The 23,816-nt window shown below is 40.1% G+C and overlaps 1 protein-coding gene across 2 annotated transcripts; it reads left to right on the forward strand.

Moving 5' to 3' along the window:
* The first annotated feature begins 184 nt into the window (after positions 1–184).
* IQCE (IQ motif containing E) lies at positions 185–23,562 on the forward strand. 2 transcript variants are annotated; one of them, XM_088174306.1, is made up of 22 exons: positions 185–333; positions 2,069–2,116; positions 2,740–2,782; positions 3,727–3,867; positions 4,157–4,288; positions 5,265–5,335; positions 5,882–5,995; positions 6,605–6,655; positions 7,164–7,234; positions 7,455–7,527; positions 7,934–7,983; positions 10,560–10,717; positions 11,181–11,236; positions 11,540–11,748; positions 12,520–12,624; positions 13,360–13,462; positions 15,678–15,773; positions 15,995–16,018; positions 16,902–16,991; positions 18,037–18,167; positions 18,860–18,975; positions 23,096–23,562. In XM_088174306.1, exons 1-22 carry the CDS (start codon positions 292–294, stop codon positions 23,212–23,214), a joined length of 2,043 nt encoding a protein of 680 aa, XP_088030432.1. In that variant the 5' UTR covers positions 185–291; the 3' UTR covers positions 23,215–23,562. The 2 variants fall into 2 exon arrangements, with proteins under 2 accessions (XP_088030432.1, XP_014725848.2); XM_014870362.2 differs by lacking the exon at positions 185–333 and having other exon boundaries at positions 1,868–2,116.
* The last annotated feature ends 254 nt before the right edge of the window (positions 23,563–23,816 follow it).

Here is a 23,816-nt window from a genome sequence, read left to right on the forward strand (position 1 = left end):
ACCCTCGGAGGTGCCGCTCGGCCGCCTGCCGGGTTTTCGCTCCCCAAGGGGCCGCTTGGTGTCACTCGCGGTCTGCGGCCAGGCCGAGCCCCGCTCCCCGCTGCCGTGCGCATGCGCCACTATCCCGAGGCGCAGGGGGGCGCTGGCGTTGCTCAGCGGTTGCCATGGTTACCGCGACCCGGAAGTGCCGCCGGGGGCCATGGCCGCCCCCAGCCCCGAGCCGGCAGCCTCAGCCCGAGGGGTCCCCCGCTGCCCCGCCGCCCCGTGAGGCCTTCCCGCCGCTCTCCCACCATGGCCCGGGGGGGCGGCGAGGCGGCCGCGGAGGGAGAGCTGGTAAGGAGTGAGCGGCGGGGAGGAGGAGAAGGCGCCGTGTCTAGGCCTGCTTCGGCCCGCGCTCGGCTCAGGAAACGCTCCCGCGAGGCCGGGACAGAATCTTGGGGCATCCCCGGGCTTGCCAAGCCGGCGAGACGGTGGCTCGGAGAGGGGTGGGATGGCTTCTGCCGCCCCCAGCCCGCGGGACTCTGGGCTCTGCCTGTGTCTCCCTGACTGCCCCGCAGCACGGCACGGAGGTGGCAAAGTCTCAAGCTGCGCTAAGGAAGGTTTAGGTTGGACATTAGAGAGAATTTCTTCACAGAAACAGTGATTAGATAATGGAATGGGCTGCTCAGGGAAGTGGTGGATTTTCCGTCCCTGAAGGTATTTAAAGGAAGACTGGACACGGCACTCAGTGCCATGGTCTGGATGGCAAGGCGGTGTTGGGTCATAGGTTGGAGTCAATGATCTTAGAGGGCTTCTCCAACCCAAATAATCTTGCGATTCTGTGTTGGCATTTGTTTCCCCTTCCCTCAGGAGGCAAAGGGAGGTTTTGAGCTCCTTTGGGAGCCCCCACATTCTGTTGTTGCCAGCTGTAGGTGGCTCTGGTTGAGGCAGCTTTGCAGGAGCACAGGGGCTGTGTGGGTTACCAAGCAATAGTGGTGGGGCTATTTTTGCATGTTTGTATCCTGGAGAATGTTTTATTGTTACCATTTATCAAGGCTGAGCACCGTCCACGTTCTCTGATTCCAAACATGATAGCTACAGTTAGGGAGAGAGATATTTCAGAATGAGACGCCTTAAAATAACAAAATTAATCATTGTGCTGCAAGGCGCATTGCCTCAGGAAATGAAAAACTGCATGGCCTGGTGTGTGAGGAGCATCCCTGCTTGCTCTCAGCCAGCATGGCAGGCTCTTTAACCTGCTCTTTGTCAATCCTTGCTCCTGTTGTGCCAGCCAGGGTTTCCAAAAATACTTCATCCCCTCCCCTGCCTCTTACAGGCATCTTACAGATCAGCATCTGTCCAAAGATTGGTGCTGAGTGCCACAGAGTCAACAGCAAGTGGAAAAGATCTTTCTATGAGGGGACCGTCCAGATAATTTGAAAGCTAACTGGAAATTTTCCTTCAGCTGTGGATATGCTTGCATTTGAGACGGAGGGAAATTTGTCATCTTCCTTGTGTTTGAGGTTTTTTTCCCTGGGCCTGAGCACTTCTCCACTGAACAGTCCCATAGCACAGCAGGGGTAGGACAGGTGAGTGAGGAAGGGAAGAGCTGAGTGAGCTTAAATGGTGGAGAAATTCCTGCAGAGCCAACTGAAGGTTCAGCTGGTTTAATGCTGTGCACTGCAGTGACAAGTCTCTGTGACTGAAGTGCAGAGTGTCCCTGCTCATGGCACAGAGGTTGAAACTGGATGATCTTTAAAGTCCCTTCCAATCCAAAGCATTCCATGATGGTTCATTTCTGAAGTGACTTTCACAATATCCCAAAACTATTTGTATCGGAGCAAATGATGCTGGCTTTTGTAGCAAGAGCCCTGGCATCTTTCAGTGGCTTTAGTGTTTTTGATAAATGGCTTATTTTTATCTTAAACAATTGACATTTTAGCAATGCAATGGAAGAGAAACAGAGGCTTTGGTCACAGTGTTTACTGTTTAAATTTATTGAACTCCAGCTATGCTGAATTGTAAAAGTTTTCTGGATGTGTGTTACAAGCAGTTGTTCAGTAGCAAACGTGCTGTCTGTGTTTCCCAGGGAGATGACAGCCTGTCTGTGATAACCTGTGAGTCAGACACAGCAATGGTGAGTTTTGATTAATGCCCCAAAAGGCCTCTGAGTTCCTGCTGCATCTGTGTGGTGCCTCCTGCTCACCAAGCACCCATCAGAGAGGAGAGAGTGAACAGTGGCACTGCAATGGGCTTGAGTCACAAACCTCAACTTTCAGGTGTAATTCTGGCTTCCAGATTCTCAGCACTGGGGCTGCAAATGATATTTGGCTTTGTTTTGCTGTTCTATCAAGTTGTGGGATTATGTAATCATTTTAGAGAGTTTTAATGGGATTGAATAACTCCTTTAGCCAAAGGGCTCTACAGATCAGCCTCTATTCTGGGATCATCTTGAATTTGCTGCTACTCATATTTAATGTTGATGGGAAAGGTCTTATGTTCTGAGCAAGAATCGACAATTGATCTGTATAATCAGACTTCAGCTGGCACCACTTAATTCTGGTGACCACTGCTGTGCCCAAGTCTGCATATGCTTAATGCTACTATTTTTCTTTTCTATAGAAAAGGTTTAGTCTTATTAGAACAAAAGATCTTCCTAGAGATTGAGATGGAGATTGAAGGCAATTTTGAGATTGATTATATGATGAAATCTCAAAAGCTGAGTATTCTTAATGTATAAAAAACCCATTTGTCTTTCAGAAGTTAAAGAAGAAGATTTTGCACAAGCCCCCAAAGTCACCAAGTAAGTGTTCCAAAACTTTGTATTCTGCAATTGCAAAACCAGATATGTTTGTGGGATACAGGAACTGGGAGCTTTACTTGAGACAACATCTTAGTATTCTCTTCAGAATTACTGTCTGCTGTGAGCAGAGGACACCTATTTGAGATCTGTTCTGCAACCTGTGAAGTCCAGTTTGTATAGACTAAAATATTGACATTTATGAGTTGGTTGTAATTCTTGATTGTCTAGCATAAACTACTTTTTTCTCATGTTGTGCCTTCTGATGGCAACCATTCTGAATTTGTTTTTCTCCTTGTCTTTTTGGAGAAATGCTGATACTTGTGTGTAGAGAGACTCTGGAATTACTGGAGCTCTCTACCATCCAGTCATAGATGTCTGTGTGTGCATTTAGCAGCTCTCTGTTTCATTTGTTGTGGTGGGTTGTTGGTTTTCTTTCACAGTACAATGTTGTTATTATTATTATTATTAGATCTGCAATTTTAATATTAGGTTTGTCCTTTTTATGAGGGGGGTTATGTTGTTTTGCTCTACTTTTCTGTTTACCTTCCTTCATAGGCTTCCAGTGAATGTTTCAAAGAAGACTTTTCCCTAAAGTGTTGTTAATAACAACATTTAGATGTGCAGGTGTCCTAAGGATGCCTATCCAAAATGTACATGTAAATATTTCCACATGTTTTGAATCACACTACCATCACTCTGCCTTTTTCTAAGCCTCTTCATTTTTTGGAATTGTACTTTTTTCTTTATAGTGGAGTTTTTCAGTTTTTGGGTTGGTTTTTATGTGAGTGTCCATTTATCCATATAAACCAGTATGAAATATCCTATTAAATTCTATTTTTACAAGTAATACGATTGAGTCTGGAAACTTTGAAGAACAAGACAACAAGAATTTTAGTGACCTTGAGCTTTTGAAGGCAGCACTGAGATATTTTCTTTTGCTCTAGAGTCTCCCTACAGCTCAAGCACACAACTTTATCCTAAAAAAGCTGCAGCTTGGCGATCCCTGCAGGGAACGGGCAGTGCTTGTTTTGAGAATGCAGCTGTTAAAAACCCAAGGCAGATGTGGCTGGGATCTCTGAAACAAGGTATTGGTGTAGAAATGTTTGCATTTATGAATAGAATTCATTGTTGTGGACAGCTTAACATATAAACTATTAAAAAATAGCTTGTATTTGATTAAAGGCTACGTATGAATTAATTTCACTGTTATTTATTTGGGTGGTTGGAATTATCTGATCTGGAGCATTGGCATTTATAGAGGGAATAATTAACAGCATCTGGAGCTTTCCATGTTGCATTTGTTCAGAATAATTCCACAAATTTAATTCACAATTATCCCTGATTTTTGCATTTTTGTTCCATTTCTCTTGGCAGGATTGAGCCATGCTCTGAAATCAGATGTTGACATGGGGCATGTGCGAGCTAATGTTTCCAGTAGCACTCCAGAATATTTGAAGGAAGCTCTAGGAATGAAAAAGCCAAAACATTCTCGTTCTTCCAGTAATGGTAAACTCTGTAATGGTGGGGTAGATGAAAGTGAATGATCTTTTTTCCTCTTTAAAAACACACATTGCTAAAAATCTTAGCTTCAGTAAAGGAAGAGCCATTTTAGTTTACTAAAATATATGTGTCAAAATATGATCCATGAGATACTTCTTGAGATTCCTAAATTGGGTAAGGCAGGGATTTCCAATTTTTTTGAGCAATGAATCACTATTAGCTTTCAGAACTTTTGCAAATTGCCATGCATTTGCAGCTGAAAACGTTGCAAATATAATATGGTTCAATGGGACAGCTGTAGACAATTTATTGTGACTTCAAAACATAGTTTAGGAACCATTGATAGAAACCATCTGCTTGTCTGAAATTCTATGTAATTGACTCCTTTTACTTCTTCTCTAGAAAGTGCTTTATCATGTGGTTGTGACATTAAAATCAAATGAGTTTTATGAGAAGAGCAAACTTTCAAAGCTTTATTTTGCTTTTCTTAAAGGAGAACTGTAAACTTTAAAATTCCACTTCCATTTAAAATGACACCTATGCTTTTACTGGTGATACACAGTTTCTGGCAACTTTACAAGATGATATATTTGTGCATGCTAGGCATAAATAGAAAAATGTATTCTAGACATCTTTTAGAAACCTTTTGTAAATAATGGATTTATTGGGATGAAAAGACTGCAGTCTTCTGTGAAATTTGTGTCTTTCTTGAGATGGATATTTTAATATAGCACCAGAGAAGAGAAGTAATTAGGAAAAAATCGGCTGCAAAATCTGGCTGAAGTTTCATACAGTAACACTTCCATTTCACCTCCATTTCTAAAATTAATTTCCTTGCTGATTTTTCTTCTTCGAGGAAAGGAAAAAAAACCCTAATTTCCACTTTGATGCTGTTCTAGATATTTCTTTTTAACTGCAAGGTTTCTGGTTGGTTAAAAATACCTTTTTTGAATCTACTTATTTTACATACCCCTTTCTGTAGGCTACATTCCTGGAACTCCTGACTACAAAGAGAAAGAAGATATGTATGATGAAATTATGGAACTGAAAAAGGTACAGTTTCTCTGATACTTACAGAAAAAGTCATGGCATTGCTCCATCCTATACATGTCCTGGCCTTAATGATCCAGAATACTTTGATTTCTACAACTTGAGACATCCACCACATTTTTTCAATTTGTAATGCAGGGCTAAACTAAAACTTGTGTCTGTCGAAGACAATTTCAGTGTGCTGATATGGTTAGAGTGGGTTTTCTGTAGAGCTTAGTGCAGTGTATGAAGGGTGAGGACTGGGCTTGTTGAACTCTGGGGTTACCTATAGACAAATTCCTAGGCTGTGGTTGGTCATTTGTGTAAGGTTGCCTTTCTGTTAGACCTTTTCCTTTTATCTTCCCTCTATCTCCTCCCTAAGCTGTCCTGTCCTGGTGTCTGCCCTGGTCCAGTGGGATGCTTTTGTGTTTTGGCTGGTTTTCCCTCTTTTTCCACATCATCTTGACCATCATAATTGGATTGGTTTTGACATCAAAATGTGTTTCCATGAGAAAACCCTGCATTTTCCTATTTCTGAAATGTGCTTTAATTTTTTCTCCCCTCTTTTAGACAATACAAGCTCAGAAGAATGAGGGAGATCGAATGAAAACAAAACTCCGTAGACTGGAAGAGGAGAACAGTAGAAAGGATAAACAGATTGAACAACTGCTGGATCCTTTCAGGGTGGGTATTTCTTGAGGAAGGGATAAAAGTAGGGCAAAGGAGTAGGAGTTTGTTGTGTGGTGACTCCTAGGAGTGATGAGCTGGAATATGACAGGTGGTGTGAAGGGATTTCTGGTCTGTGCAGCTCAGATCAGCAGTGCAGCTCAGTTCGAAGGAAGATGATGCTGTGCACAACAGACAAGTTCATTTAGCACAAATACCTTTAATTTCTGAAGGTAAAATAAAAATGCTGTTTCATTAGGGACCCACTTTCCAAATATTTTGCCTGAGAGTAGAAGGGAGTTAACCTCTTGCAGGGTGATGGGTTCATCAGTCCTGAGACCTGACCAGGAGGCAGAGGAGCAGCCTTTTCTGGCCCTGACAAGAAGAATTTGTGGTTATAGTCAGACTTGAATCTTACTGAATTTCTTGTGGCTGTCACTGCGTGCAGAGTCACATCTTGGGATAAATGTGCTAATAGAAATCTGTGGGCATAGGAAGTTCAGAATTTCAGCTGTTGGGCTGTTAAGTGACTGTGGAGTTGAGCAGGTTGTAAAATTCAGTGGAAAGGGCCAGCAGTAGAATAAAGTAGCAGAGTTGGTCACTTGCTTTTTCTGTGTTGTGTTGCAGGGCTCTGAGCTGGCACGAGCTTTGTCAGAAAAGAAGACTGATAATGCATGGGTAAGAGTGTCTTCATCACTTCCTGCTTTCATTTGTGCTTTTTCCTCTTGCTAAGGTGAAACACTACTAAAAATAAAATTAGGTCAGAAAGAATAATCAATTATGGAATCACATAATCTTTATCTCTGTTAGCAGGTAAGGAGTCAGTAACAAAGATCTAGAATTAACATTATTTTGGGGAGCTTTCTTTGTCATTGTCTTGACTTTGTTTAGGGAATATTCTCCCCATTGTTTGCTGCTTTGATATTGGCAAGGCAATGGGCAATGTTGTTTTTATTTTATGGCTGTGTATCCATATTCTTAAGCTCATTATGAAATCAGACATCCGATTTCCTCAGTGTTTTCTTTTTTCACAGGGTAGCAGATGTGTATGATTTACTAAGTACTGAAATATGTAGAAATAAGTATTTCTGATTAGGTACAGTCTATAAAGACAGGGCAGACAGGAATAGACTTTCTGTGAAGAGAGATTATTCAAGGACTCAGGAGCTCTTTGTTCTTTCTGTAGGTGGTTACTGGATTAAAGCAGAAGATTGTCAAACTCGAAGAGCAGTGCAAGGAGAAAGACAACACTATTAAGTATGACTTTGAGGGGGCAGGGGGTAGAGGCTTGTATTGGATGAGCTAATAAAGAGAATTAGAAATTCGTGTTATTTTTCATTTGTGTTCTATTCCTTAAGACATTTTAATAAACTCCCAAGAATGTATTGGCAATTATAAATGAAAAAATTATGAACCAGCAGGTTGCAATGTCTTTCCTGATCTGACTGGATTACTTTTTGTATTATTCTATTTTCAGTGAATTTCAGGCAGACATGAAGACCAGTAATTTGGAAGAAGTGAGGTTAGCCATGGAAACCTACTATGAAGAGGTATGTCTGGCAGGTCCTTCAGTGTGCATGCAGGACAGGAAGCTGGTCAGTTGTTGAGTCAAAGTGTAAATGGAATGTTTAAGATAAGTTTTTTGTACCTTAGCAACACCTGTCATTGCTAACAGGTTTTCATAGTTATTCTCATAGCTCCAGCTGTATGTACTGAAAAAATATTTTCCTTCAATAAGTTGAGTGTGTTAATGAAAAAGGGTAAATAAAGAACCACTGTACATCCATAAGTGTAATATGAAATGGCAGCAAATATAACAGTAACCTGATTTTCAGTGATGGCATCATTAGCTCTGCCACTACCCAGAGAGTCTTGTACTGATTTTCACCTCATGAACAAATGTTGCTGTGGAAGCTGACATTGCTAATGCTCCTTAATGGAATCTGTATTTCACAGGTTCATCGCCTCCAACTGCTCCTGGCCAAGTCTGAGACTATGAGGAAAAAGTATGTTTAATTCTTTTGAGGCAAATGTTTGCATGCATGTGTTTGACACATCACTCAAGTCCTACTTTACCTGATGGAAAACTGCTACATGGGAACAGTTTTTGTCGTTTGGATTGCTGGATATTTTGATATTCCTTTGGTTGGCTTCACAGCCTTGAAATATGTCTTAGTCACATTTTTTTACTTGTAGAGGGATAATTTTGTGGATGTGGAAAAATACCAGAGCTATTTAAAAAGTACATGATAACACTGAAAATTTCTCTCTGTTACATCTTCCCTCATAATCACACCTATTCTGGCATCACTGGTAATTGAAACAAACTCTCTGGATGTTTGGCATTTCACACTTGAGTCAGTTCTGCATCTTGCTCTAGAGCATGTGCTGCAAAGAAAATGTTCTTGGAGTAAACATTATTTTCCTTTGGTACAGAGGCACAGACTAGTAAATTGTGTCAGAGCAGCTTGTTCTAATGCTTGTCACTGGTGTGCAAGTGTGGGCATGGTGGTGAGGGTGAACAGTTTATAGAGGCAAAAGTCAAAGCACAAAGGCAGAAGACAGAGCTCCACTAAGAGAGCAAATTAAAAGCATCACTGCAAGTCAGTGTTATTTGAGCTGAAAAAAGGGTCTTGTAGGACAGTAAAATTCATTACCACACCACTTCAAAATATACTTGACCTCCTAGTGTTAAGCACAGACAACTGTCTTAACATTGAGTGTAATTATTTAGATTGATAGAAACATGTGAGAACTCCTTAGGGTCATTATTTATACTGCTTATGTTGCTTATGGATTGAAAACTGCAATTTGTTTTACCACTTTTTTAAAAGAATAAATCTTTTGGCTCAGGCCTGCAGTGACCAGATTCTCGAGGCTTCTAAGCCATCACACCTAATTTATTTAGAGGTGAAAATGAGTCATCAGGTCTCTTCCTTGTCCTCATTTATTCATAGCTTCAAAAAGTGGTGGTCAGGGCAGTCTCTCTCCATTACGTGACTGTCAGTCTCTGCTGGAGAGGCTGAGCACTGAAATAATAAATCATGTTGAAGGTCAGGGCTCTGGCATATTGAGAGAGTTGTTTGAGAGTATTTCTTTCATGATGCTTGTCTCTATTAGTTCTGTCTGAAGTGAATGGCATTTGGCTTCTCTTTTTCAGTGTTAAGACTGAAGTATGGTTATTTATATGTGAAGCTGTAGTATCCAGTTGTAGCTGGAAACTAACTTTTCAAGCCCTCAAAATGGACTGAAATAGATTTTTTAAATTTAGATTTAGATGAGCCTAAAATAATGTCACTGAGTGGTATGGTTGTGATTTCTATTATTCCTGTCACTATCCCATTTTGATGGTGTGTTGTGTTTTGGTTTTTTACTTTTTTCTTCCCCCTCCTGCCTGGGAAAGCTGTGTGGATAGTCATCCATGACATCTGGACAGCCTTATTTTGTTTGGTCTTTTTCTTCATTTCCTTTTAACTTCTAAAAAGGAGGTCAGCTAAAAATTCAGCCTTTCACTCTGATATGCTAACTGTAGCCCTTTTACCTTGTAATTATTCCAGTGGATGGCATGTCAGATTCCCTCATAAGAAATAAGGTTCTGTAAGGTTCTGTGGTCATCACTGGCTGTGGCATTTGTGCAAAACTAAGTCCATCAGTTACTTCAGGCCTTTATTTCCAGAAGCAAGTTTTTAAGAATTTTCTCATAGCAAAAAAGAAAAAATATTTCATCTCACTAAAAATCTGTTATGTGAACAAACTTTACAACTTTGCACATCTTGAAGCTCAGATTTCTTCCCCCCTTTATTAGAAAAAAAGTTTAAAATGACTGTATTACATTTAAAGTCATTTTAACATGTAAGAGGCTTTCCCATTTCTGATGCCTTTTATTTCCATGTTCGCTGTATTCTTCAAATCTGTTTCAAGTCTCTCTGGGGTTTAAAGACACAAGGATGGTTTCTTTTACAGTACAGCACCATTTCCAGTTATCTGAAAATACACTTGGGTGTTGGATTTGTTTGAGAATGATTCCATCTCTGTCTATCCCTCTCTCTCTCCCCCAGTGTCAGTGTTAGTGAACAAAAGCCATTCAGAGCCTGCAGATTGGCTTTCTGTGCTGGATAGATTTTAGGGAGAGTCTCACAGTTAGCTGAAGCATTTTTTTAATCAGTAGTTCGCAGAATGCTGGTAAAGCATTTTTTTTTTAAGGTTGGTTAACAAAACAAACAGAAAATAAAATAAAATAAATAACATTCATACAAGTGCCCTTGTTTGAGAATAAATGGAACAGAGTGGGGGAGGAAGTAAGAGTAATAAATGAATTTTCTATGTTTCAAAGTATCTTTTTTCTTTGACACAAATTAGAACAATTGTGGAAGTGTTGAGCAAGATGATTTTTGCATGCCGTTTCAGAAAAGAATAGGTAACTCCCCAAGTAAAAAAAAGTTGGGAAATGTTATTAAGGGGGAGCTGAGGATGTCAGCTCAGCCATCTGACTTGAATAGTGAAGCTGCTCCACTCTTTTTAATGCTGCTTCTTTGTTCTCTGCTTTTATATTAACTTTCTGGTTTTGACCTTTTTTTCTAAGTACAGAGGGCAGAGACACCCAAAAACGACTAAAGGCACTGAATGCTGCTGTGCTGAGGTTGTCCAGGAACATCAAGGAATTGCAGGCTGAGAATCGGAGGCTGAAGGAAGATCTGGATCATGTGCTGAGCAGTTCCCCTCCTCCCAGTAAAACAAAAAGTACGTGCTAGAAAACTGGTGAACGTGGGGCAGGGGATTTGGGTACATCTGAAAGATGTGTGACAGTAGGACCCTACAAAGGTAGGAATAAGGGAGTTATTACAAAGGTGAAGATTCAGGAGTGGCACATTAGAATGAGAACCTTCTTTCAGGAGTCTCTGATTTCTCCAGTCAGATCTGTTTCCTCTAGTATTGTCTGAGAATTTTAAACTGGAATCGGCAGAGAAGACTTTTTCAGTAGCTGAAAACTGGTGAACGTGGGTGGCTTCTATCGATTTTGGAGCTAATTGGTTTGGAAGTCAGATATTTTAAGCCCATTCTCATGTTTTCATTGGTAGATATTTAAAGTTGGCGTTCAGAGATCTTTAATTGGTCTTTTGATATGGCCAGAAGTTTCAAAAAGCAAGAACAACGTTGCCCCATGGATGTAGTTACATGTTTAAAGCTCTGTTACTGTATTTAGATTATAGTGAGTGGAGCAGACAGAGGCTGATGAGGAGGATTTCGGATCTAGAAAAGGTAAGTGACCATAGTTTAGTGGCTTTCTTACCTGTCTGGGAACAGAAAATGCAGAACCACTGCCTTGTGCTCTTGGCATGCTGTCCTTCAATGTCTCAGCCTTGGGCATTCTGCCTCATACACATAACCTGCTGCCTGTAGCATGAGCCCTCCCTCCCTGTTTTCTTTTATCACACTTGTTAGATATAGATATGATTTTAGAATTAACCTCCATTTGATCTTTTCTCATAGCCTAAATAAAGTAATTTCATGCTAAATTTAATTTTTTTGTGTGTGTTTTCCATGTAAATTTACCCTGCTTAGAAAGTGTGTGCCATGGAGAGCAGCAGGGTGTCCTCAGCTGACAGTGAGGCATCACAAGTGCTTGCTGTGTCATCTTCACCTTCTGTGGACCTGGATCATCCAGCATCCCAACATTCAGACCATGGTGAGGAATGCTGTGGCCTCCAAAGGCTGGTGAAGAAACTGAAGAGTGATAGGAAGGCACTTCAGAATCTCCTGCTCAGTAAAGAGTAAGTGTGATTCTTGTCTGGGATGTTCTTCTGTAGGTGTGAATTATTTCATCATTTCTGATCCTGTTATGAAATGATGTAATAAGTACTTCACATTTTCAGCTAGAAAATTAATTTTGAGAGTCCCTTCAATTTTCATTTCAAAAGCTTCTTTCTAATCCTACTTGCTTCATAAAATTACATTGCAGAAAAAAAGCCAGAGGATGGAAAAGGAGAATTTCTGCTTGTTTCTAGCACATTTTTAGGCTTATTTTTCTGCCAGCCCCACTGAAAACCCTTTGAAGGGTTATGTGTTTATGCAGCACTTTTTGCTCATATTGTGCTGTAAAAATTTGTGTGATTTTTTTTTTTTCAAAATGTTTTCTCCTGATTTCCCACTTTCCCCATTTAAACTTCTGCCCTAGGATGCTCTGTGACTTCTGCTCTCCCTGTAGGGGACAGATTTGCAGTTTGTATTGCCTGGACTGTTTGGGGTGTCAGGTTAATCTGAGCACTGTGAGCAGGGACATGCCCACAGGGAGCTGTGTTGGTGACACTCTGCCTCCTGTGTCACCTCTGAACAAAAATGCACAATGAGAGCACCTGAGGAGGCCTTTTGCTCCTCAGCAATGGCTGCTTGCACTTTGTTTTGTTTAAAGGGAAAAATTAAGCATTTAGTTACTTTATGAATTTAAGAAAACCCAATTATTTAGAAGTTTAAAGAAAAAAAAAACTACTTTGTGGAAGTATGAATGTCTTAGGTATCACTTAGATTTCCTTGTGCCTTTGTAGATTAGATATCCAGCAGTTACTGCAGGCCAAGGCTGAAGTGGAGCTGGAGCTGCAGAAGTGTCAGAGTAAGATGGAAGAAAAGAGCACAGAAGAGCAGACTTTAAGGTAAGGCATTCTATATTAATAGATCCTTTTGGAGCCCAAAAAAGAAAAAAAATCTCCTTATAATTCTCTTTTGAAGTGGCTCAAATTCTGTAGGAGTTCATCTGAACTGCAAGAAGCTGGGGATTCTGTTAAGCAGAAGTGTTTGGAGGGATGGAGTAAGTTACTAGGAGAAGAATTCTGTAGAGTGCTTTTAGAAGAAGTGGAAGACTGAGTAGTATAGTAAAAATAAGAATTCAATTATAATAAAAATGGATAAAATAAATGGAAAAAGCTTTTATGTTGGGCTCAGACATTTTTTCTCCAGGAAAACCTTGTACCCTCTTTACCTTAGCCTGTGTATCTAGACCATTGCCTCTTTGTCACTCCAGTTACTCCTTGTATTCTGTACAACTGTGAGTGATAATCCTGTGCAAGGGAGGCACAAAAAAAAGTGATTTCCGTATTGTTTATTAAGAAAGGACTTTGACAAATATAAAACTGTAGCAGATCTAAATACATTATTAATAGTATCAAGGCTACCACAGTAACCTTGAGGCTTCTTGATTTTAACATAAGGCTGTGCTGTCACAGATTGAGAATTTATCTTATCTGTTCTATGAGAACAAGTATCATCCTGAGCAATTTCTCTCTTTGGCCTTAAAAACAAACCCAAAACAACCAAGTGTAATGAAATAGGTTCAGTATTTTTCAGAAAATTTCTCTAAGCTATAAATATCTTTGTTTTTCCAACCACAGTGAGGAAATCCAGAACCTGACACAGAAAGTAGGGAAACTGGAGTTAAAACTGGAGGAAGAGAAAAGACAAATGGCAGAAGATACAGTGGAAAAGCTTAATAAGGTACAGCCACATTTTGTTTGTGTTTTTCTTTTTTCCTTGTGCCTGATATAGATTTCAAATTGAGCTGGTAGTCTAAAGAGCTGCTAGTTGTGTTTTTACAGAGATGCCTTGAATCTTGTCATAGAGGTAATGATGGTTAACTCCCAATAATTGTTGGAAATAAGTTATTTCAATAATCAACACTGCAACTTGAGGAGTTTTTTGAAGGTGTTCTGTTAGTGATCCTCTGCATTGCTGTTGCTTTTTCTCTTGTTCAATATAAGGTTGCAAAAGACTTAAACTCTTAAGTGTTTGAGGCTTTTCCCAATACCTAAAAAACTAAAAAAATGGTGGTTACTTTTATCTTCTTACAACATCTGAGGCCATTGCCTGATTTTATAGAGGAAGGGAGGTTTTGTAGGAGTTGACAGTTAGATAAAGGATGGAGACACAGGTAAATGTGCTCACTGGCAGACTGACAAAAGATAAAAATCCCTTTTCAGTGCTTTTTCTGCTGGCCAGGTGGTCACTTAGGGCACAAGTGCTGTCCAGTCAGAAAATACTCACTTGATTTTCTGTTAGAATGGAAGTGAGGTGCTTTTTCATGAGAAGATTTACAGGATGTAGAATGTTAACTATCATGGAAATTGAGAGTGCTTTAATTCTGCTGCTGATGGAACATAATATTTGAGTGAAGAATTAAGGAAGATGTCAATACAATGAAATAAGTGAACTTCACTTTCAAGTGAAGTTTTCCTAAAGTTGAGGTATTCATGACCTCTTCTTTCTTTTTTCTAATATCTAATAAATGTTTTTTTGCATCTGTTAATCCTGGACAGTCTTAAGTGTGGCTCTGGAATCAGTTTGGGGTTTTGTAAAATATGTCTGAACTTGATATCTCTTCAATCTTCTGCCCCTCTTCCAAGTGAGGTAATTGGCCAGTAGAGATGGATGGGCACTGACAGAGCTGCTTTCAGAGGCACTGTGGCCATATTAATCTCATTTCACTAAATACTACTTGGAAATTATTACTGGGGATTTTGATTTGCACTTAAAAATAAATAGACCCTGAAATACAGGCAGTAAAGAATACTAATAAAAATGTCCAGTGGCTTAAGAGGGTTCTGGTTTCTGATATACTGTGCCATTCTGTAGATTCTTTTCTGTGTGTTACAGGCTCATGGATGCTAGAGGATGTTTTGAATACCAAATAACTGGAGTCTTTAAAAACAGCCAACAAACAGCTCCTTTTTCCTTCTGCAGACTATATATATTCTTGGCCAGTAACCATCCATTTATTGAAATGTTCCCATTATTTGTAATTATCACTAAGTTCCTACCAATTTCTCATTTTAATAGTAGGTTGTCATTTTTAATATGACATGATCCATTTGCTAAACTTAAGCCTGGAGCTCGGCGGTTTTAGGTTATAAATAAATTCTTTTCACAGAATCAAGAGATTTTTTCAGAGTCTGTAAAATCTCATGTTCCTCTAGTTAAAATTTTGCACCAACAAATTAAATTAGTCTTTTAAACTTACAGTTAACTTTTGTTTGGCATGTGAGGTATGACAATTAGGGTGGGATAATTAGGGATCAAAAGGATCAAGTAGTGAGAAGTGGAATATGCAACCACACCTTGGGAGAAATTACTGGAACAAAATCTTGTTTTATTCTTGGTTTCTTCCTTTTTCCTTTAGTCAACTTCATTAAGATAGAAGAGTAGATTTATGCCAATTTACACAAGCTTGGTGTCATACAATGGCCAGCTCTCAGTAAGTTTAAAGAGAAGATTATGGGGCCACAGTTGCCAGGATGAGGCATAAGAGACCTCCCTGTTAATAAATACTTGTCTTTCCTGGAGAACTGCAAAATCAGATAACCTGATTTTTGTTCTCAGTCTGTTGATAATATACAAATCATTTCTGAGCAACAAAGCAGCAGATTAGCCATGCCTTAGCAATGCACAGAGAAATAGGAGTTTGTGCAAATGGAAACTTTTCCATTCCCATGCCCTACTGAGGGCTGGAAGGGGGCAGGGATGTATTTCACTCTAAGAGTCATCTCCATGATGAGTTTGAACACGAGCAGGGTTCAGAACTGGGGGTTTCCTCTTGAACTTCCTTCTGCCCTGCAGGCAGGATGAACCCTGGAGCTGATTTTCCTGAGTCATTTGTAATCTGTTCCCTCACAGCTCTGTGGCTTTACTGTGCTAACTTAGAGATTCTCCTCTGCAGGCTCCACCAGTCTGCACAGTTACAGGCAAAGAAAATCACAGGAGAGAACAAGCAGCCAAAATTATCCAGAGATACTGGAAGATGTACAAAACCAAGGTGAGATTCTCCTATCAGGGAACAGCAAGGACATCCCCCTCTGAATATTACTCTTGTTTTAGCATCTATCCACACATCTTGAAAGATTTTGTTATTTGAGTTTGGCAAGGGTTAAGACGTGTGTTTTCTGTGTCTTTTAATTATTGGGAAAATTTGGCAAAACTTTATTAACTAAGATTTGTATATATTTGTGGCATTAACATGGGCATCTTTCATTTCAGAAAGAAGAAATTGCTCTGGATGAGGTGAGTGTGTTTATGATACAAAACAGTACCACAGATTTAATTTGTATCAAAGAGCAAACAACCAAGACAATATTTGTTCTTCAGGCTGGCTATAATCGTCTTTCTGACATCCTGATTTTGTTTCATGTGTTTTGTCAGTGGTTTCATATTTTTGGTCTCAAATTTTCCATAGTTGGTACCTTCTGCAAGGTGAAGGCTTCTGAAAATTCTGAACAAAATCTGGTACCAGTCAGGAAAGTTTTTTCTGAATGAGGTAATTCTAATCATGATTTAATTTTCATTATGATGGATCTTCAGAAAGACTTGACATAGGATTTGGAGCTTTTGCTAAGGAGAAACGTCTGTGAGAATTATGAGGACTTTGACAAATTTGTCACACAAAGTCACTTCTTGATGAATGTTTAGCAAAAGGGTTTTAATTAACCTATTTTTTTTCAAATAGCACAGTGTAGCATCTTACCTTTGTTTCTTCCAGAACGTTAAAAATCCCACTTTCAGAAATTAGAGCTCATTCAGACCAAATGACACAAACAAGCTGTTCTCAATGCTTTTTGTTGATTATAACCCAGTAAAATCTCTGAGGAGAGTGGAAGGCCTTGCATTCAGTGTGATCACCACAAGGTCTGCCAGGCTTGGCCTGGTTTCTGATTGCAGCAGAGCATCTCAGAGCCCTCTGGGTAGCCAGAATCCAATATGGGAATGGTAGCATGGTGCTGTGTTGGTGAAATACAGACTGGTGCTGGCAGCTAGAACTTCCCTGCATTTGATGGGATCAGTCCTGAGCACCTCCCAGGTGGAATTTAAACCCCAGAGCTGCCCCTGGAGGTACAATACCTGTGGGTTATCTTTCAGAGGAGCTAATGGCCTCTTCTCTCCATGCCAGGCAGTTGTTCTGCTCCAGGCAGCCTTCAGAGGACATTCATCTCGACAGAAAGTGCTGCTGGATGTGCCTGATGCAAAGTCTCACACCGAGGTAATTGTGGGGGCAGATGGATGTCCCAGCATCACTCTGTGTTTATCTTGCAGTGTAAAGGACTTTACTTCCAGGCTTAATTTGTTGCATCACCTGGTGATTGTTTTAATGTGCTGGTTGGCAGCACCACTGTAATTCTAGAAAGATACTGAGCTCATTTCCTGGCTTCCCTTCTTACTTTGTGTAGTTTACACTTTTTCTTAGAAATAAAGCTGTAACTTCTCTGCCTTGTGGCCTCTGAGACTGTAACTAAGTCTTTTTTTCTTTCCTCTGTTTCTCCTATCAGTTAACACATCCTTTAACTCTTTAATTTGGAGTGCTGTTCCAAACTTAACCTGCTCTCAAAGGTTCACTACTCAATCACTGGAGTTTTAGATAAACTTTTTTCACCAAGGTTCAGCAACAAGAACCTGGAAAACATCTTTAATTGGATTGGAAAGTAAAGGAGTCTTGGTGAGGCATGCTCAGCCCAAGACTTGGTGCCCTCTATCACGTCCAGTTTGCTCCAGATTATTTAGTTCTGAATGTGAAGAAATTTCCTTACCAATTAAACATTCAGTTTCTGTAAATCATTTGCCAGGTTATATAAATATCCTTTGGACCTTTAGCAGGCTATAGTTAATTTGTAATTCTCCATCCAGGTTGTCCATCTGATTGCACTTTCCATGCTCTTTGATTCTGGTAAACTGGTCCAGTGTAAGAGAACTGAATACTTGGCTTGATACAAGCAGAAGATAAATCCATTATGAAGGATGTCTTACCTCCTTAATCTTCAAAAGGTTTCCTTCCTGGAAAATAAATGAACTTTCCTTGCAGGTGTCTGCTCTTTCATTAATTGAATGCTGATGCTTCAAAGCTTATATGATGATCAGATTTGCATTTCCTGCTGATTTTGTCTTACAAAACCTTAAAAACTGCAGACCAAAAGATGGGGATGTTTGTTCTACTGCCAGTTTCACAATCAAGAGTGAAATTGTGAAAGGTTCTGTCAAGCTTCTGTGCAATTTGTAAAATGTCAGTTTTCTTTAATCTGATTGCTTTGCAGAACTCCTGCCTTTCTTCCATGTCAGACTCCTTGAGTTTTTCTTCTGATTGCGAGGAGAGAGATGAGGTTGTGACATTCATCCAGTCCATTTTCAGGGCTCACTTAGCACGTACAGGACTGCTTCAGGAGAGGTGAGTAAGGAGAAGATGCTTCTGCAACATGCAACAGCAAAATCGTTTTTATTACAGGAGAGGAATAATTTTTTAATAGAATTTTAGTGTGGGTTCCTTGGCAGAGAAGGAGAACGAGGCCATTGTTACAAAAAAGACAAGGGAGAGCTTGTTCCTGAGAAAATTCAAAAGATGTGCAACTAAAAGGAGCTTTGTGGCAGCAGGAGTCTTCCCATATCCTGCTGCATGTTCTCTTCCATAGCAATGAGTAAAAGTGAAGTGAATTAATTGCTCATTGGAACAGAAAGGTTGCAGTTGTTATCACACAGACTGCTGATACATTGCTTAATGTGTGGATCTGAAGCCCTGACATGTGCAGGTGAGGGGTTATGTGGAGGAAGAAGAGGGAGAAGCTAGAATGCCATCAAGTCACTTAGCTCAGGCAGGGTGCAGGGATTTGATTACTGCTTAGGTTTATGGTGACTCTATCTTGAAAAATACTTCCTTTCTCTCCAGGGTTTTCTGCTCTGAAAGTTTTTAATGTTGGCTGCCATGGTTACAAGGAGAGTTACATGGCTGTCACCTCTGTTCAGTGTCTGGGTTCACTTCTGCAGGTGATAGAGTAACAACACAAGAAACTTTTCAGCACAGCCTGTCAAGAGAGACTGCAAACACTGTTCTGTGCCTCGTGCTCTGAGTGTGTCTCTTTGCAGGCTCTCTGTGCCCAGTGTCCCCAGTGGGAAAGCAGACCCTGCAGTTTACATCACAGAGAAGAAACCAGGCTCAGCAGCACTCCAGAGACCTTCAGTCCTCACATCTCCTCTTCCTGGTAATCTCTCTCCTCTGTGTTCAGAAGTCTGGGTGTTTTGAGTGGGTGCATGCACAGTTTTATAGAGAACATCTGCATGTGCACACACATGTGCATCCCTGTACTCCATGTGTGTGGCTTCATTTGGTGACATGTTGCTTCTACTGGCACGAGCAGCTCCCTACATAAAAAATAAAAGCTCTGACAGTCTCAGCACCAGCTTCTTCACAGTGCTTTGTCTGTTTGTCCCAGCTGTGGTTTGGGAGGTCTCTCTGGTGTAAGTGGTAATTATTGAGGGAACGTGGTGTTCCCCTGTATTGCCTCTCTGCTCTCTTTTCAGCCCTGTAGCTGGAGTATGGTACTTCCCATCACATTTTGGGCCCTTAGCCATAGACAAACTGAGAGCATTTCCACCAGTCTGACTTAGTAGCTGCAGAAGACAGACAGACATCTGCTAAAAAGAGCCATCCTAGGCAGCCATGTGCATTTAGTCATGTTTTTTTCAGCAGTCTTCAGTTGCTGCAGTAAGGGGAAAAATGAAGTCCTGTATAACATTGCCAGCAAGTACTACTGTAATACAAACTGAGAAAATCTCTTTTATGGCTCTTGTGCCATTTGGTTTCCTTCTTGGATTCTTTATTGCTGTTTGTGAGAAGATGGAGTTAAAGCCAAAGAGACTTTTAGGATGATGTTAGAAATACTGAGGAAGAAAGGCAAAACAATGCTACAGATAAGACAGCCTTAGACATGCAGCTTCAAAGGAGTTATATTGAAAAGGGCTGGTTCTGTCCAGAGTTGGATATTTTAGGCTTTTATGGACCAGTTGAGGGAAAAAAGAGCAACTTTGAGTGTGACCTGAGAAACACTGATTCAGTTTTTTTGTTAATGAAAAGCTGCCAGTCCCTGCAGGCTTGCTCAGAGACAGAATGCTGTAAGCAGTGAGGCTGTTTCTCTAAGATAGGAGGTGGGGAATAAGCCAGATTTGCAAGGCTTGTGAAAACAGAGGTAACACTTCAATAGAAGAAAATGTGTTTAAGAAACTTCACTGTGTTCCATATTCAGAGGCATGATCTACTTTGAAGGAGTAGTAGTACTTGCTTCTGGAGGTTTGAGTTTTGAGTGACTTTAATTATATCTGGTGATAGTATCCAGGAAAAAAATAGTGCTGCAGCACCCTGTTTTGCCTGAGCTCTACTGCAGCAGTCGTTATTGGCAAGCTCACTGTAAAGCCAGGGTAAATCAGTTGTGAAATTCTACTCAAAGAGAAAGAATCTCTTAAATGCTTAGTCCTTCTAAGACCCAAAGAGAGTAAGATGAGACAAGTCCAGTAAACACAGTCATATGAATACCAGCAGAGCACAGTCATTGTCTCGCTATGGAGTCTCCTAGGCCAAGTTTTATTGCAGATTTTGATGACAAGTTGATGAGTGAAGAAGTTCTGGAATAGTTTATACTGGAAGAGAGAGAGAAAGAGGAAACCATACTTTCAAACTTTCTTCCTTGCAGTCCTTTCCTGGTGAATATCAAAAAGGAGTGATTGGGAGAAGACCAGGTTTTGTTTGTTGCTGATTTTATGAATGTGGGAGATGTTTTCAAGCTCTGAGATGAGGACAGAATGTATCCAGGTGCTTTGTGGAGAGGCACACTGGGGATGTGCTTCTGTAACTGCCCAAAGGACTGCCTGGCACTGAGCTCTCTGAAATATTAGGTCCTGGTGCATGGGAATATTTAACTAAAATCTCCTAAAAGGTGAATTGGGAAAAACCCCCTAAAGGAAGGAGAACATCGTGGTGTAGAAACACCCCTCAGTGTTCTCTTTGGGTTTTTGCCATGTGGATTTATGTAGCTTAAGCTAAAGTTTAAGTTAACTAAAAGTCCATCCTTGCAATTCTGAGCTTATGACTGATACAAAAATTCACTGGCAAAATTGGGATCTAATGGTAAATTGAGATTTCAGTGGTCATCCTGCAGCTTGGAAAGGACGAGAGACAAAGAGTTTGTTAAGCAGCTGAGTGATTTAAAAGCAATCAGATTCTTACAGCTTTAAATCATGCAGCTGTTGAACAAGTTCTTTCTTCATTTGTCCCAAGTCCAAGCTTGCATTTCATGACCTCTAGGTCTTGAAATGATCTTAAGCTTTCAGTCAATATCTGTATTGCAGTAAATCATTTCAATTCACTACCCTTTTAGCATTATTTAAAGAACAATGGGGAAGATGAAAATGTGTTTTAAAAGACCTTATACATCTGCTAGAATGAATGTATATAATCCTGGTGTAGCATTGCAGAACTTGTAATTCATTGTTTGCATTGTATTTTCTAGGAAAAGAAAACATTTTTTAAGTGTATTATTCAGTGCTGAGTTGCTTGTCTTCAGGACCTGGAGATTTTATAAAGCCATTTCTGCTGTTTCCCACAAAATGAAACAGATATTAATAATTCAGCCTGTGAAACTTGGTGTTGTGTTTTGTTTTGTTATGTCAGGGGAGGGACAGGAAGGAAGAATATGTTCTGTACATGCACAGCAATCTTGATTAAGGGCAGTGTTTTACTGACCACTCTGGCTGCAGCTGTTAACTTCATTTCAGGCTTTTTTGGAATTGTAATGGATTTACATACAACCCTAAAGTCTTATCAGTGCTTACCCTTCACAAGCACCAAGATAAAGTTGATATCAAACTGAAAATGAGGACAAGAAAATCTCATGTGTCAAGAGCAGGATATAATCAAGGGTGATTTGGATAATATTAAGCTATTTCATGTATAATATGTTTATTCTTACAGTTGCTTCTTCTGGTTATCATGCCTGGTTTTGGCAGTTCCCTTTGCTCCTCCATATCACTGTGCTACTGTCTCATAAATCTCCCTGAAAAACTCTGACATCATTTGTTGACTGGTGCAGAGAAGATTTTCACTTAACTAGAAAATCATGTGTTTCCTTGCTTTTTAGGCTGAGGTCAATGTAATGGCCTCCCTGCATCCCCCTTGCCATTCACAGCTCTGTGTGTCACTCTTTTCCTATTCCTGGGCCAGCTGTGGTCCCTTTTCTTTATTCCATGTTCCACTTTCTGTTTATACCTGCTCTTCCATACCAGGATATTTTTTTCCTGTGTCAGGAATCTCTTATTTCTCTACAAGACCCATGGCAGGTCTGTTCTCCCTGGGTGATATTCTCTGTGTGCCCTCCAGTTCAGGTCAAAACCTCAGATTGTGGCTTCTTGCCTGTTTCCTCTTTCTACCACAGGTTGTCTTGATTTGTTTTCTTCTCTGGGAGAGTCTTTTCAGAGAATTTATGTTTGAAACTGAAAAATAAGTGGAGCTGAGGGAAGAATATTGTGCTAGAAGGTATTAATAGCTGAAGGGAGGATATTGTGCTGGAAGGTATTAATAGCAGTCATCATTTAGTTCCTACATCTCTTGCACAGGAGGTTATAAGCTGCTGGTTCTGCTCTTCTTGTGTCAGGGACTTTGTACATACTCATTTTATGCCTCTGATTCTCCAGTGTTTACTGGAATCATCAGGAATATCTGTTCACAACCTGAACAGTTCTTCAAACGTTGGGATGGTTGAGATGCCTAGAAACACATCCAGGAAAATAGCAAAGAAACAAAATAAAAAATAAAGAGAAAAAACCCAGTGATGTGGTGACTATTTTTATTGTCATTACAGTAGAACAGCATGTGAACAATATTTTGGGTGTTTTACATGTATAAAGGTTAAAGAGAGTGACTGAGAGCTTCTACCTCTTTTTGCATCTATTTCCCTTTGTTCCATCTATATATCTGAGTCAAGTTCTCATTGTGACCTCTCTGCATAGTTTAAGCTTGGGTCAATTTTTCCTTTCCTGGCCATTTAATAAATATTTGGTTTTGACCTGCCATGGCTTCAGTATCAAATGGCTTTTCTTGGTGTGTGTAACCCCTTGCAAAGATTTAAAGGCAATAAGAGAGCTCGTGCATGGTCAGTGTGTCAGCTCAACCCTTGCTGTGCACTCTGGTTCATTAAAGAAGAACAGAAATAGCTCCATGCACAGAAGGATCAGGTTGGAAACTGAATGGCTCAGAGAATCCCACACTTGCCACAAGGGTCCGTTTTGCTCAGTGTTGTTTGTTGATGATCTTGTTTGCTGGAATCATTTCAGGCAGGTGCTGCTCTGCTCCCTGTGTGTCCCTGGATGAGGCTCACTCCGACGACTCCGATGACGTTGTTGTTGTTGTCCCTCCCTTGCTGCAGGTGAAGAAAAGTTACAGCCACTTCTAAGGTTTGGTAACAGGCTCTGGTGATCTTCAATTATTTGAGTCACCAACAAAACTATTTATTCCAAGATCAAGCATGTCAAAGATGGAAAAAGGGCAGGGATATCAGCCTCTTTTTAATGACAGTTCACGTGATTTCTGCCACAAGTGAATAATTCTTTGATATGTTGTTTCTGCAGACTTTATGGATAAAAGCCACTGACTGACTGTTAACCTTACCCTCCTGGTACACAGAAAGTTTGGATTTAATAACTCAACCAAAACACTGTAATGTTTTGCTTCACAATGAGGATTATCAATTCAGTAGCCAAATTTAAATGAAAGCAATAAAGCCTTAAGATATTTAATGCCACACAAAGTTTTGTTCCAGGTCAACTAAAATAATTTGTTTAATCAGAAAGTGGTAAATGACATAACTCCAGTTTTTAGCCCATATATGCAAAGGGGTACAATTTCTTATCTCTGCTTCACTATTTAAAATTTTTACTGGATCATATTTTAATGTCTTTTTCGTTTATTTTTGTATTGAACATTTACAGTCTGTGCTGACCTTGTAAAGGCTTTTAGAAAGCCATTTCTTTGTCATAGGGCTATTCTAGGCCCACT

The sequence above is a fragment of the Sturnus vulgaris genome, chromosome 16, assembly GCF_052056855.1.
Source record: "Sturnus vulgaris isolate bStuVul1 chromosome 16, bStuVul1.hap1, whole genome shotgun sequence".
In the NCBI taxonomy this organism is placed as follows: domain Eukaryota; kingdom Metazoa; phylum Chordata; class Aves; order Passeriformes; family Sturnidae; genus Sturnus; species Sturnus vulgaris.

What these genes read in the sequence shown, in the direction of transcription:
- IQCE (XM_014870362.2), top strand. Translation starts at nt 1,991, where the DNA reads ATGCTGAATTGTAAAAGTTTTCTGGATGTGTGTTACAAGCAGTTGTTC. An exon ending in ACAGAAGAGCAGACTTTAAG is followed by an intron (nt 12,625 to 13,359) that starts GTAAGGCATTCT and finishes TTCCAACCACAG; the next exon opens with TGAGGAAATCCAGAACCTGA. An exon ending in CAGTGGAAAAGCTTAATAAG is followed by an intron (nt 13,463 to 15,677) that starts GTACAGCCACAT and finishes TCTCCTCTGCAG; the next exon opens with GCTCCACCAGTCTGCACAGT.